Raw genomic sequence first — 16,860 nt, forward strand, 5'->3', positions numbered from 1 at the left:
TAAAAAAGAAAACTACAATTATTTATAACTTTCAGTGCGCAACAGTTACTTATTGGTCATTTCTGATTCATAAATATGTTAAAGAAACAAAATAATGATATTAGACGACAGTGGGGACACTTTTATATTATTATTATTTATTCTATGACTCTTACAGCGTTTTTAAAGCTCACACTTTCATTATTGCACTTAATTCTGATTAGTGTCATTAAAAAAAAAAACTCAGAACAGTGGGGTCACGGCACAGTGGAGACATGGCAAAAATGTGACAAGTATAATGATATCTGACAGTGATTAAAATCACTATCATAAAATACGCTTCGATGCAAATCTTTAGATAGTGTTTAATTTTAAAAAAATTGGTGTTTTATTCCAAAAGCTATATGATATCCTATTTCTTTATTTATATCCTGATTACAAGTTGTATGAGTTATAATTGTAATATCTGAATAAATCAATATGTATATATATATAAAGGCAAATGATATATAAAAAAAAAGTGTGTCGAATAAAAGAGGTATATATATGGTATTTGTCATAAAAAAATTGTATTTAACCATATATTTTTATAAAAGTAATAGCATTATAAAATTATAAATATAAAAAAGAATATTTTCATAAAAATCTTATTTTTTTTATTAACTTTGAAGTTAGTTTTCACCATGAAAACAAACTAAAGTTTGAAAATTTTCGTTTTCATATTAAAGTATAATACATATTTAATTTAATATAGATATAAAAGTGTCAGTATTTCCGGAACACTCAAAAATTAATTTGAAAAAGTTCTACTTTCTATATGCATTTTTAAGTTTTGAATCCGCCCGTACAATAAAGGGTAATGGTCTGATTTAAATAAATATAGTTAAAAAAAACTAAAAAAACATGATTTTAAGCACATTGAACTAAAAATTATTTTTAACTTTTTAGTTCGATGTGCTTTCAAAGCGTGTTTTTTAACTATATTTATTTTTCATTTTTTAGTTTCATGTTTTGATAGTAGTTACTATCAATATTATGATTGTAACGAGTAACGGGAAATCAGGATTCGATTTCGGAAAGGGAGTCTGAGAAACGGCTACCACATCCAAGGAAAGTAGCAGTCGCGTAAATTACCCACTCCCGGAACGTGAAGGTAGTGATGAATAAATATAGTTTAAAAAAACTAAAAAACACGCTTTTAAAGCACATTGAACTAAAAAGTTCAAAATAATTTTTAAAATAAGCTTAAAACAATATTGAACGAAAAGACTAGAATTATTGTGATAAAAGCGTCGGGCGCTCAATATACGAAAAATATGGCACGAAGCACCATATTATATATTTTGTAAAGGGCTTTACGTCCGTTGAGTTTAGCAATAAATAATATCGCCGCACTTTTGCTGGCGTCGACGACGCGATGTCCGGCGTGATCTTCGGACGTCAACAGGTTAGCAGCGTTGATAGCGACGGCGCGCGAGTGCGGATCGAATCGTAGACATTGTCACTTTGACAACGAGAAGAAGACTACGGTATCATTAACGGCGGGACGTCGTCGGCCGTGCGGCGCTTGCTAGACTTTGCACCGCGGCGTATAACACGAGGTGTTGGTCAGTCAAATACTCATAATAGGGCGACGGCTGATAAAGGTGGCACGAGTGGTGGGGCATTGTGTATAACGAAACGACGCGGGGCTGTGTCAATTACAATAAAAATTTGTTATATATATATATATACATAATTGATGACACGCGCGCGTCTACGGGTTAGAAAATATTGTTGTCTACGAGAGGTGAGCGGGGTGGGGCGAATGCATTACAACAGTATAGTCTCAAGGACATACACGACGGGATACGCGACATAATAACACGTGCCGCGTGGAGTTACAAACTTACAAACGACAAACAAACAACAAACAAACAACAAACAACAAACAACATACACGTGAAACTAATAGAAGCGTGTTAAAAATGACGATACGGGAATTATCCTTTGTAATCGGAATGAATACTTTCTATATCCCATAATGAGAATAAAGCGAGTTAATATACATGTAATGCGATCTAAGTACGTAAACGTATCATGCAACAAGTATAGCCGTGTTTTGTGGACGGGGGGAACGTTATACCTGAGGTATAAACGGCGGCAGCGGCGGTAGGAATTTATGAGAATATATATATACGTAAGGCGTATTGCACGCGGGTGGTATTGGTCAGTCAAAATAAAAATTTGGTTATACATATACGTGTACGGGTACGAAAACCAAAAATAAAATTATACAGGAAAATATTGTTCGTGAGCGAGCGGTGATCGGGGTGGGGTGAATGCGTTACGACAGAGTCTAGTCTCAAGGCCGTAGACGACGGGATACGCGAGAATAATAACGAGTGGCGCGTGGAGAGTTACAAAAAACACACATGTGAAACTAATATAAGCGTGTTAAAAAAAAGTATGTCGCATAAAAGAAGAATATAAATAGTACTAATCTATATATAATAATATATGTATAATAGTAAAATTCAATACATTTTTAAAAATAATAAATAAAAATATTTGGCTTTAGATAAGATTTTTTTTTTTTTTGTATTTTGACTTTTATTAAAAAAATCACTTGAAAACCACTAATATAGGTTTTTTTTTATCATTTTAAGAATTATTTTCGAAAATTTGAGGTCAAAACCTCAAAATGCTGTGAGCCTCGATTTAAATTTTTCCAAATGATCTTAAATTTTCAAAATATTTTTTTTTATACTAAAGATAAAATGGTAGGGTGTCCCGAAAGAAATTTCGAAAAATAAGGACTACCCTAGTGCCTCTTTTACGGAGAACAAGAATAATTTTTTCAATTTTTGAGTGTAATGTATTCGATTATATACGATTTGTGATTTTATGTCATATTTTTATAGTAAAATTAATAACTTGTCAACTTTGTATCGAAGCTAAAAATAAAGCTATTATACTTGAGTAAAGAACATTATGTCTCTTCACTATATTTGGATTATTTAAGGGTAAATTGTAATGAACGAAATAAAAATGTTTGATATTATTAAGCGTAAATTATTGAAAAATATAAGAAAACATATCTCAGGTAATCACAGTGACGTAGAGACATAATCAGTACATTAAATTAAATATGACAAAATTATCTACATTCTGTACATGTGCGATCTTCGGTTAATCAATTTTTAATAAAGGTACAACAGTTAATAAGAAATAAGCATAATAGTCCTACTGGTGTTGACATTGTATATTGCAAACCAGCAAAATTGTGTGTTCAATTATTCAACACTAAAATACTTAAGCTAAAAACATCGTGCATCTATAAAAAAATTTTTTATTGATTTGGTCATTTTTGAAAAAGTCCCCACTGTGTTGGGTTTTTATATTGAGAGAGTTATAATAAATATATCATTATTTATATGAAGTAAACGATAAAAAATACATGTTATTGTAAATTATATTGAATTGATAGTGATATAACATTTTATTATAATCCATGATTTGTTGATAATTTATCAATGTTTGTAGGTTAGAAGGTCCAACTCTAATTATTAAATACAACTTTTAAGAATTATTAAGTAAAATTTCAGTAACAATACCCATATCAAAAGCATTTCAGTTATTTTTATTTCTATTTATTATAACTTAAAAAAATTGAGGTACTTTGTCACGCGGAACACTGTTAGATAAAAAAAAAAAATTACATCAAATATCAACAAAAAATCCTGACTTCTTGATTAACGAGTGGACACAATACAAATTTTTAGACATTTAAAAAAGTAGATACTTAGGGACGATTACATAATATTCAAGACAAGTACCAACACATAGAAACATATAAAAGGTACTCTGTATGTCGCTTACAGTAAATAGACTTGTAACTATTAATATTTGTAGTACAAAAGATAAAAAATTGGCATGTAACTTTCATCTTTTTCTATACAAATTATAAAAGTCTTAAAAATCATTTTTTTTTACTTATTATTAAGAACTTTATTTGAAAGCCATAGTTATACATAGTGCTGTTTATTTAAATTCGCCGATTTAATCATTCTAGATGAAATTTTTGGTTATTATCATACTAAATAAATAAATTTTTGAATTTTTTTCAGAATTTTGTAATTAAAAAAAAAATGAGTGCAGAAATTTTTTTGAATTTTGTAAGTATCTTAATAACATATTGGCTCAGTAAAGTAGAAATCAGCACTCTAAAAGAAAGTTAAAAATTTAATCTTATATTTTTATTTTGATGGGAGAGTGTGGTGGTTGGTGGTGTAGATTTGATATGGAGTTGTATCCAAGAGCAGACTAAACATATAAGCAGATTCCATTTGTGTGTATTGATTAAGAACTCCAGAGGAAAGTGTAGTCATAGTCGCAGTCCTAGCAGAGAGTTTTTTGTGGAAAAATGGCCATTATATAGCTCGCAAAACAGGTTTAGCGATCTTTGGTGAGATTCTTGAAATATTTTTTGTTGTATTTGATGTGATAGAATCTTTTACAAAGGGCGTTTTATGGAATGCGTAGTTGAATTTGTGTAAGGGTATTATTTTTTTATTCATCTTATCTGTTGTAAAACACTGATTTACTGATATATTTTAAATATATGTATTATTTATTAATTGTATTAAAATTTTATACTAAATTTTTAGCATGAGACCCTGATTTATATTAGCAGAAAACCACGAAAAATGATAAAACTTAAAATCGTAAGTTACTTATATAATAAATTTTAAATGCTTAAACACATAATTATATTGAATCTATAAAACATCACTAAAACATATTTACAAGTTGATTCTTTAATCATTAATAATTTCATTAATCGGAAAATAAATATAATATTGAAAGTTATACCATTGATTACTTTTAGCTCTATGTTTTTCTCAATTTACCAAACATTTAATATTTTTCAATTTCATCACTGATACATTATTAAGGTGTAAAATTAATTTTTTCAAATGATAAACATAATTAGTGTCCTTATTTACAACGTGGTAATACTTTTAAAGCATGCCACTTGATTGATTTTAAAATAATAAATAGGTTAAGAAAATATTTTTAATATTTTTTATTGTCAAATATTGGACTAATTAGTCACCAATTACTTTTTTTAGTTTATCCCTTATAAAATTATTAACTTTATTTTTTAAATGGTAACATTTTTATCTAGCTTATAATTTAGTAAATGATCTAATTAAGAATATGAATGGCTGATAACAAATTTTGTTCTCTGTGAATTGGGGATAAGAATATTTCCACTGCCCTTCTGCCAGTCGTAAGAGATGACTAATGAGGTTGCGTCATGTCGACAGCCGGCGTTAACTTTTTTTCAAAAAGCATGAGGAGTCCTGATTAAAACTTAGGCGAGTTGTCCCATCTCGGATGTACGCGAAGACAACAGGTGAGAGGAAATAAAGTAGTTAAATATAGGAAAGGCCTATATGGTATAGGGATAATAATGGATGAAGAGATGAAAAGTAAAGTAGTAGAAGTAGCCAAGAAAAGTGACAGAATTATAGTCGTAAAATTGATAGTTGAGGAAAGAGTGCTGAATGTAATAAGTGCCTATGTACTATAAGTAGGATGACACGGTACCGTATATTTTGCGATACGTTTAATACACGGCCATCTCATCTCTTCCATCAGCCGCCTTATTACATCGCGAGCCCAGCCTGATTAGTACCCCCGCTATCTAGCTAGTGTATTTTAAATTCTATTTACTGGAGCGCGATCGACCATTGAGCGCTGGTGGTGAACTCTCTATCTTGCCTTTGACGTCCTACGTGAACTAATGCCACCCGCCTATTTCTCACGACGTACTTGTAAGTTACTTTATATATATATATATATATATATTGCACTAGTGTATTCATTCATTAATGAATATTCATATGTATATATTTCTTATTAACATTTTCTTGTTTTTTTCTCTCTCTCGGCTAGTGCCACTACATCATTTGTTTAAACGTATTTTTTTTTTGTTTCCTTAAAAGGAAAAAGTTTATTGACACTTTTAACAATTCCGTGTCAAGGATGTGATGAAATAGCTAGGAAGTGTTTTGGAGAGAAATGGATGAGGTGATGCAAGAGGTACTTGGCAATGAGGATGCGGTGATAGGTGGAGATATGAATGAACATGTAGGTAATGTGAAGAACGCATATAAAATAGTACATGTAGGGTATGGTTTTAGTGGGAAGAATAAGACTGGAGAAAGAATCCTGGATTTTGCAGTATCATATGAACTTATTGTGATTAATACTTATTTTAAAAGAGGGGAGAACATTATATAACTTATTAGAGTGGGAATATTAGATCACAGATTGATTTTTTTATATGAAAGAGAGAGAGCGTAAAGCGAGTAAACGATTGTAAAGTTATACCAGGCGAGAGTGTAACTACACAATATAGACTGATGGTAATAGAGTTGTGATGTATAGGGAAAATAATATATAAAAACAGAAGGAACACGGGAGAAAAATCGGAGTTCAGGTGGTGGAAATTGAAAGGGGAAAATGAAAAAGAGTTTGTAAAAACGGTAAAGAGATGACGGTGTGGAATATCGAGGGAGACATAAATGATGTATAGTATAGATTTGTTAGTTGTGTAAAGAATACATTTTTAAATATTTTGTAAATAAAAAAACCTGGTGTTGAGATGAAGACGTTCAAAAAAGTAAAGAGTAAGTAAAAGCAGTTCAATGTATGACAGAAGATCAGAATACTAACTAAAGCAAAACTTAAGAGGTATGATGAGTTGTATGATAGGTTAGAAATAAAAGAAAGGTAAAAAAGAAGTTTATAGACTTTGCAAAAGTAAGTTTTAAAAAACGGTCTAAAAATGATCGCTTAATAAGGTTCGTGAAAAGTGTTGATAATATGGTGCATTCGAGTGATTATAATGTGAAAAAAAAGGTGGAAAGAGTATTTTGAAAATTACTGTATAAGGAGTATACAAAAGAGACATTAGAGAATATCTCGTGGAATGAGAATCTGTTAGATTTAATTAGTGAGAAAAAAGTATGGAAAACTGTGGCGTCAATGAAAAATAATAAAACAATACGACCAGATGAAGTACCAGTAGAAGTATAGAAAATATTAAGCGGTGTTGGTATAAGGTGTTTAAAGGTACTTTTAAATAAAATTCTATTAGAAGAGAATATTCCAAATGAATAGAAGAATGGTATTATGGTGCCGATATTTAAAGGTAAAGGTGACATACAGGTGTGTGGAAATTACAGAGACATAAAACTTATGAATCATAGTAGAGAATTTGGAAAAAGGAAATAGTTAAGAGAATAAAAAATGAGACATCAGTATCTAAAAACCAATTTGGATTTATAACTGATAAGTTAACATCGGAGCCATTATTTGGAGTGAGGCAACTAATAAAAAAACTAAGAAGAAAAAGTTTGAGTACCAAAAGAGGTTTTAAAGTAGGCATTAATGATAAAAGGAGTCCTAAAAAGGTACATGAATATAATAGAGGATATGCATGATGGTACCAGATGATGATTGTATCAGTGTAAATAGCGTGGGAGGCTTAACAGAAGGTTTTCGGGTAAGAGTAGAAGTGCACCAAGATTCTGCTTTAAACTCTTGCTTATTTTCTATAGTGACCGATGAAATTACTAGAGAAGTACAAGGAGAGATGCCGTGGTGCATGTGGTTTGCTGACAATATAGCTTTAATAGGAGAAAATAGGTAAAAAATTAATCAAAGGCTAGGGGTGTGGAGATCAGCTCTTGAAGAAAAGGGTTTAAGAATAAGTAATTGGATGGATTTGGTAATCTGATAACTATTTGGAGTACATTTAAAGGAAACATGTAAATATTTCAATGAAACGAAATGACATCAGTTTTTTAATAACATAATTAAGAACATTTTATCATATTAAAATTACTTTAATTGGTTCATTAAAACTTACAGGATACCTACATGGGACAAATATTTGAATTTTAGAATCGTTTATTTTGTTTTCTAAACATTTCATTCAAACGAATGAGTTTATAATTATGAAAAAAGATTCAATTTTGCTCTTTAATTTTCCAAAACGTATAAATTCTTTTTATTTATTATAATTACTTTTATTTAAATTTTTAAGACGTTCGAAGAAACATACATTATTTTAAATTACAATGAAAGAAATAACATTTTCAAATACAACGGTAAGTATATGACAAGTTTATGTTATCTGTTGATATATATTAATATCTCATCATGACGAAACAGAAAATCAATGTAATTTATATAAAAAATTGTCAAATTATGAAATCATTTCATTTACAGCACATAAAATGAATGAAGAATTAAAGTCTTTTTTAAATAATATAGACTACCGAATTAATTTCAAAATAATTAAAATCCAAGTAAGTTCATGGAAATGTCTATGCATGTATATAAATTACAATTACAATTTTTCGCAGTTAAAATGTAATTTAAAGTAGATATAGGACTCATTACGGAATGCATACGACTTTAAATATGATATAATACAATTATATTTTTTTAAATAAATTAATTATAAAAATTAACACTATATATATATATATATATAGTGTTAATTTATTAAAATATTCAATATTTATATTAAGAAAATATCAAAAATGATAGGTAATTTGCGAAGAGTTCTTCGTGAATGAAAGACATTTTTTTTTAGTTCGTAAATTTATGATTCAATAGTTATTTAATTGATAATGTTTATATTTAAAAAAATATAACTTTCTAAACTTTTTTAAAATTCATAAATAGATAACCGGTTTATCTTAAACCGATTTTCAATTAAATGCAAAATAAATGCTAACAATAAATGTTATATTGAAAAAAAAATGTTTGGTTAATTTAGTTAGATATATTTTTTAAATAATCAGATATAAATTTTATATGTTTCAATTACTTTTTAGGTTTATCTCTTATAACTTGAAAGGGTGATAATTATATTTAATTAAATTGTAACATACATGTTTAATAATCTTATAAAATTCATCATAGTCTAATTAAGAATATGCCTGTTTGATAACTACTTTTGGTCTAGTATTTTAGAAGTTATTAACAATTTTAATTATTGACTGGTGGTGAGGTGAGGAAGTTGCTATTTTTATCACTAGTCATATCCTGGACGTAATTATCGCCCTGCCTAGGTATAAAAATAAGAATAACTTCGGAAGTACTGGTCCAAAAGTTGTTATTGACCAGTCATTTTCTTAATTAAATTATATTTTATTTTATGACCTAGTTAAATATGTATGTGTAGGAATTAGAATCCTGCTCTCCGTCATGATTTAAGAGTAATAGAATTAGTTAAAATACAGTGTAGAGAGAGAAGAAAAATTGGTTATTCTATGTAGCTTATCTAATAAAAAATTGAACATAAATTGGACGTGTAACACTAAAAGAAAATTTACTGGAACGTTATGTTATCATCTTTCAAATATTTATTCTTTTAACACTATTAAATATATAGTTAAAAGTATATAAATACATTATATTTTAATAACAGTTTTGATTGTTAATTTATATTTAAGCTTTAATGTGCAATGAAATAGAACATATTTATACATATACACAAAAACTTTTATCATACAATTAGTGAAATTGTTTGTGTATTCGGTTTGATATATTATTTCTGTTATAAGCATATACTAATTTTTGTTAAAAATAAATTATAATAATTTATCGTTTATTTGTATTTTTAATTTTGATACATTAAAATGTACTTTAAAATCAAAAGAAAGATATCCCTACTACTTTTCTCTTTTATGCAATTGGAGGCCACAATCAATATTCGAAATTTTTTCGTTAAATTTTTAATTTTTAATTAAAAACTTTTCTTAAAGTACACTTTTATCTGAGCATAATATGATAATGGTATATTTTACTAAAAGATTTTAGTCTATATTAAAGTTCACTATTTGGGGTACTGGGTTTTATTATTTAATATACGATTGTAATTTAAGTAATAATTCATAGATATTACAATGTAATACAATTAATTTACAATTTTATAGAAGATTTAAATTATTTTTTTACAGAACAGTAAGCTTGATAATGACATATCCATAATAAATGATACAGTTTATGATGAAGGAACCAAAGATCAATTAAGAAAACTTCACTATTTGTCTTTATGGAACCATGTCGAAGAGGAACTTGTTCCATCGTATTTTCCTACACTACCCCGTACAACACTTAAAGATTTCATTAATAATTCAACAATGTACAAGAGTAGTATTGAATTCGCTATTACGAGAGCAATAAAAATTATGAAAAATCGTACTATGAAGTATGCGATTTTGTTAATTTCTTATGCCTTTGAGGCAATAAGAATTAGCCTGTCTTTAGAACCATACCGGTACCAAAGTATAGAAAATTTAGAAAGATTAGATGACGCGCTGATACAATTGACAGGCAACGATATATTGAGTAAAGGATATCTTGATTTTGTTTATGTACAGTATAAACAAAATGCAATGTGTATTTTAAGAGCCATGGTATATAAAATCGTAAAATCTTTCCTAACGCCAGAAGAAATGGAAGGCTACTCAAATGATTTAAATGAAAATAATTGTAAACAGCATAATGATGATGAAAAACCTATATTACCACAATATCTTTTAGATAAAGTATTAAATGGATTTCCCAAACCTCACGATGAAAACGAATTTCAAAACATACCAGTAAATTTACGTGATGTAATGGAAAAATTGCATAAAATTAATACCTTAATTAAGACAGAATACAAATATATTTTCAAAATAGCCAACTAATAAAAATAGTTTTATTTTTTAATTTAATTTTTATAAAAATATAATTAATTTTTACCAAAGATTGTGTAATTTATTATGTTAAAATAAAAACACTTACTCGTTTTAATAAAAAATAATAATAATTTGCAGGATTTATAGGAAAAACTTTATTTCTAAATTATAAATGTTGAAAACATAATCACCCCGGAAAGAAAATTTCTAAATAGATCTTTTAAAAAATTTTATAAAAAACTACTTATTATTAAATAATAGCGATATTTTATTTTTCTCGATTAAATAAACAGATAAAAGTGATTTTTTTATCACGACCCACTTATTTAATTGAAACGTTAAAATAATATATATAGTTTTCAATTTAAGATTCACTAACGTGTCGAGCATAACAACAGTAAATAGTCACTAATAATATGTACGTGATGAGTGGGGTGAATCACACACAAAAAAATAATGTAGGCGACACAAAGTTTTAATTATTAATGTTGCCGTTTATTAATAATTTTGACAATAAATTATATCAATGGCGTACGCAGGGGGAGTGTCAGGGAGATATGACACATCCCTTAAATCTGAAATCTGAAATCTGTTCAAACTTCAAACTATGAAACGATGACTAAAAAAAAAAATGAAATTTTCCTGATAAACCATTATCATTATCAATCAGATATAAACTGATTGTCTCATGCATATAGCACTATATATATAGATACTATAGATACTTTAAGTTTACGCTTTTACCTTCTCAAAATGAAATGTCTGATAATAATCAAACTGAATAATTGTCTTTAATTTCAGAAATTTATAAATGAGAAAGAAATGTATGCAGAAATTTATATGCGTTATGTAAGTATCTTAATCATTGAGTGTTGATATTGAGAAAAGGTTAGCCCCTTCCAAAAACTTGAAATTTACTTTTTATAGACACATTTTTTTTTTGACAGTAGTGGGTGGTAATAATGGTTCTTATTTATAACCTTTTTAAAATGAAAAAGTCTCGAACCCGCAGCTATCTATAACAATAATTATAATAATGATAATTGTTATCATAATAAAAGTGCGGGTTAGTTAATATTCATTCTTTTGTTTTTAATTGTGCAGGAGAAATAAGTAGGGGAGTGAACTGTATATGAGATTGAGGATGATACTTACATTAGCAGAAAATTAAAAAGATTGCGGAACAAGGGTTATATATAAATACAAAATATCGTTTAATTGGAGATGGTGGGGTCACTAAATAACTACATGCCACAAGGCGCAATATATTGAAAAACAAAATAGCTAAACAAACACAATCAACAAATAATATATGTATTTACCTATCGACTTGATGACTAGTAGTTCAAAATGAAATGAAATGTATTGTTGATATTGACCTTGTATGGCACCGAATCAACCAATGTAGTGTACAGGCAGTTGTACTCGATGTGCATAAGGGTATAGAACTATTATGGCAATTCAACAAACCACATAAAATCCCAATGGCGATTAATGAATACGACGGTTGTGAACTGGGACCATAGAACCATAGAACCACGTAGCAAGAGTTAGCAATGGTACCAAGAATATAACACAATAATACGCAGAAAAACGCAAGACTTTTTCGTTTCCAGTGTGCAGCGCAATCGATTCTCAAACGTAACGCGACAAGGAAATTGGACGGGGTTACAGCGATGCCGTCTGTCGCAAAACCGGCGGTGATAGTGTAAGTGGCGTTGCCAATCATATAAAATAAGTAAAAAAAACCTAGCACAGTGGGGTCGCGGCATAGTGGAGACGTTGCATAGTTGGGTCCAGTATAGATTTAATCTGACGGTGATTGAAATCACCATCATAAGAAACGCTTCGACGCAAATCTGTAGATAGTGTATAATTTTAAAAAATTGATGGATAATTACAAAAGCAACATCAACTTCTACTTCCTTAATTATACCCAGATTAGTAATTCTTTTAATTATATATTATATAATATTTAAAATGAATTGTTTTCAAATTATTATTGATTTTGATTTTTAATATGTTAAAAGTAATCATTTTGAACCTACTTTTTATTGTCCTTTAAAGTGAAAGTTTTAATAAAAAAAAAAAATGAATTTATTTCATGAACATTTAGCACAACTTGCAAATTTGAAATTGACATTATTAAAAAGAAAAAAATAAAATTGTTAAGATTAATATGCAATCAGGAAATTTTATAATTACTATTTACAGTACATTTATCAGAAAAGTTAGATTTTTTACATTTTTATCGTAATAGATCACTTAAATAAAAATCATAGTAATCATTTCTAATTAAATTTTGGCGTTTAAAAAGATTCTACAATGGAAATATTCAGAATTTAATTAATTTTAATGATTATATATCTAAAAAAACCAATAAAAAAAGTTGTTAAAAAGATTTACTCAATTGAGCAATACAATTATAATCAAATTTTATAATACATAAAATTTGATTATAATTGTAAAAATCCATCGTTAAATTCAGGTGAAACTAAAAATCATTTTTTTTTTAAATTTATAATTTATATAGCAACATGTTACAAAAAAATTTGGAATATTATAGACTGATAGTAGCACACACAAATAGAGTTAAAAAATTAATAAATTACAAAGTAAAATTATTTACTTTGTAGTTGAATACTTTTATCATACCAAATCTAATTCGACATTGAATTTATATTTACAATTTATTAAAAATATAATTGATTATGAACTAATAGATAAAGATATTTCAAAATAGTTTTAAAAAAATTTCCGGTCACTTATGGTACTTAGTATCCAAATCAAAAAAAAGGAAAACTAATAGTAAATAATTTAAAAGTTATAAATGATTTGGCAGAGAGGGGCGTGAAACTCATAGAAGTGTATAATAATATTTTAACAAAAGAAGAAGCACAAAAATAATACCGGCGTTGTTTTCCTAATTGCAATAAAAGCACATTATGCCAAGAATTTAAAAAAAAAATAAATTATTTAAAATATGTAGTAAATTTTTTTAGTACGATTTTTTTTGTAAATAGTTTCTGATTGTATATAAATTTGTAAGTTAACATTATTTTACCTTAAATTTTCCCCCATCCCATCCCCACAAAAAAATTCAATATGAAATCCTCTTTCAGTAGTTGTATGTGATTTTACAGCCGTTAAAATACTGTAGCACTTCCAATAGCGGCGGTAAATTACCAAACCTATCAAAGTACGTAACGTGGTCACCACTTTTATTGTATGCTACCCAATGTGTTCCGCTATTGCTCGATACGTCCAGATTAATCACAGCCATTTCATTTGTATGTGGTTGTGTACGTGGTAATGTGTCGCGACGAAATACATGTGGTTCGAGCACACGTCGAGCGAAATGATCTAATTCATTATCGTATAATGCACGATTGGGTAGCAGCGGAATTAGTTTTTTTTCACTCTCAGTTTTGAACGACTTTTTTGTGGTTTCTTCTTATCGATCCGGTAACAGGATCCGTAAGGAAGAATGTACAGTCCTTTACCCACGTTATCACCAGTCCGTCCATTGCGATTCAATTCACTTGTAACCTTTACAACGTTTGCAGCTCCGCTTGCTAGTGCTCCTAGTGCTGACAAACCGGCAAAAATTGGAATTAACGGCAACACTCTTCCGCTTTTCGGGATATTTAGTATGCGAGGTACACTCATCGGACTCTTCTTGATCGCACGTCTAGCAGCGAGCAAAGCTTTTCATGCAGCATTTTTCAACGATTTCGGAGACGTCGTCACTTTTTTATTTTTATTTTTAATCCCATACCGAGTTTGCGTTAGCCCCATGCTACGGCTTGTTCGGTCAGATATCCATGCTCGCATAAGTATGATGTTGAAAATTGTAATAAAATTCTAATCGCGGTACAAACATATTGTATCGCATACGATCGGAATCATACTAAGTATTTCTTTTACATTTCTACTATCTGCAATCGATCAGTCTATTTATAATCTATTNTTGTATACTAAGTATTTCTTTTACATTTCTACTATCTGCAATCGATCAGTCTATTTATAATCTATTTCTGTTATTGTCGTATGGATGCAACATTACACGAACACGTGACGGTAAAATTTTTGTATGTTATTTAACAATAATTTACGGTTTTATCCAAAAGTACTAATATAATTCATTGTGTTGTAATAAGTACGATTATAGAAAACGATGAAACTGAAAATTAAATTATCCCAGTAATTTTATTTAACAATAATTTTATAATTTTTTTTCGCCAATTTTGAAATTTTGGCGGACACACTTTAGCCAAGTTCACAGAGCATCAGTGTTCCGCGAAACACCAATTAAGAACCACTGGTCTACAACAAAACTTTATATTTTAATATATATATATATTTTTTTATTCAACGATCTACTTGGTTTTATTATATTGTATGTTATTTCATTTAATCTTATATGGTTTACTTCTTGTTTAATTTTTTTTTTAATCCACTTATGGTCCGGGTGTTTTTTTTTAAACCACTCGCCTAAGTGGTTGGTGACCCGACTTTTCTTTTGCAAAGTAGCCGTGAGGGTGGCGATTCCTCATTCCATTGCGTGGCCCAAGTAGTCACCTCTCAACTACAATCCTAGTTAGATCATATAACTAAGTTTTCAAACATATTAGTACAAATTTATATTGGCTGATGATGTGTTTGGAATTACTTATCAAAATTTATAAATATATTAAATAAATTATATTACTACAATATTTTTCGTTTTTTTTGTAAAACAATATAATATTCCGTTTATTCAAATTTCAAGTTCTTAAATTTTAAGTAACTAAATCTACATTTATTTAAAAAAAAAATAAATAAATAAAATTTGTAATATTTAGTTAGTTTGATTAAACTGTTAGGAATGTGTATAACATTTTTTTAAATGAGTAATGCAAATTGAAAAACAATTTATTTTTTATTTTTCACCGGTAAGCATTATTTTTGGTTGAAAGATGATAACTAAATTTTCTCAAGGATATCATTATCCTACAATTCACCCTAAAGATTTCTTGGTAATCCGTATGCGTTTTTAGAACCATGTTATATTTTTTCAGCTACTGCTCCCAGTTGATCTTGCGATTCCTGGTCTGCATTTGTTGACGTTGCTGTCTCTTTGCTAGTAGACGGTTCACCAAGTGTCGCGTTGTTCGCATTGAGACCTTCAAGTTCGGCGATTCTTCTGCGAAGAGGAAAATTATGCGTTATGTAAGTATCTTGACCATAAGTGTGATCAGCAAGAGAGGGTAGAGATCAACCCTATCAAAAAATTAGAAATATATATGTGTGGATACATTATTTCGATGGGTGAGGACGGAAATAATTTTTCTTATTTGTAATATTTTTGTGTGAAAAAATCTTTAGCTCGTAGCTATCTTTTATAACAATAATAATTATTATTATTGTTATATTTATAATTATTATAAATAAAATAATCTAAATATTAATTTTTAGTAAAAAATTGAAAACTTATAGGTATTTTAATTTATTATTATAGGATGATTACAGTGGTACTAGAATTTAAAAAAAAACATTATAAATATTATAATCGTACGTATCTTTTATTATATATTTTAGCTCATTATTTATTACATCTATAAGTCATGTATCATTAAAACACAAGTACAAGGTGATTTGTTTATCACTAATCACTTAATTAAACAAAAAAAATGAATATAGTATTGAGAATTTTACTTTTGATTTATTTTAGTTCCATATTTTATTCCCTTTATTTATCATGAATTCTTTTTTATTTATTTATTTATTCTCAATACAAGACATAACTTAAGTCATTTTCTTTTTTGAAATGTCACTTATACTCCTTGCATTCTAAGCCCCTCATATACTAAATAAGTATAAGTTATATGCCACAATCGTTCATGTCTAACAAGCTTTTTTTTAAATTATTTACTTTTTTTTTATTGGTTGTAGTTTAAAATTTATTTTTATAATTAATGTAAGAAATTTGTATATTTGGTGATCAAGCAATTTACAAATGTGTTGAAATAAAAAGCTCATCACTTAAGTTACTTATCTGACAGGAGAACTGAAGCTAATCTAATTTTCTTCAGGCGTCTTATTGATGGTCATATAGACTCTCCTGAACTATTAAATGAGTTTTAAT

At 28.3% G+C, this 16,860-nt stretch overlaps 1 protein-coding gene across 1 annotated transcript in view; it reads left to right on the forward strand.

Annotated features, from left to right (window-relative positions):
- LOC126908287 (uncharacterized) overlaps positions 1-11,609 on the forward strand; it is a 13,500-nt gene extending 1,891 nt beyond the window's left edge. Inside the window, exons 5-10 of the mRNA XM_050690202.1 lie at positions 4,089-4,136; positions 4,629-4,685; positions 8,081-8,144; positions 8,266-8,345; positions 10,008-10,733; positions 11,535-11,609. Coding sequence (XP_050546159.1) covers positions 4,089-4,136; positions 4,629-4,685; positions 8,081-8,144; positions 8,266-8,345; positions 10,008-10,733; positions 11,535-11,609 — 1,050 coding nt within the window. The remainder of the gene's footprint in view (positions 1-4,088; positions 4,137-4,628; positions 4,686-8,080; positions 8,145-8,265; positions 8,346-10,007; positions 10,734-11,534) is intronic.
- Positions 11,610-16,860: the final 5,251 nt, after the last annotated feature.

The sequence above is a fragment of the Daktulosphaira vitifoliae genome, unplaced genomic scaffold (assembly GCF_025091365.1).
Source record: "Daktulosphaira vitifoliae isolate Bord-2020 unplaced genomic scaffold, ASM2509136v1 Scaffold_5, whole genome shotgun sequence".
In the NCBI taxonomy this organism is placed as follows: Eukaryota; Metazoa; Arthropoda; class Insecta; order Hemiptera; family Phylloxeridae; genus Daktulosphaira; species Daktulosphaira vitifoliae.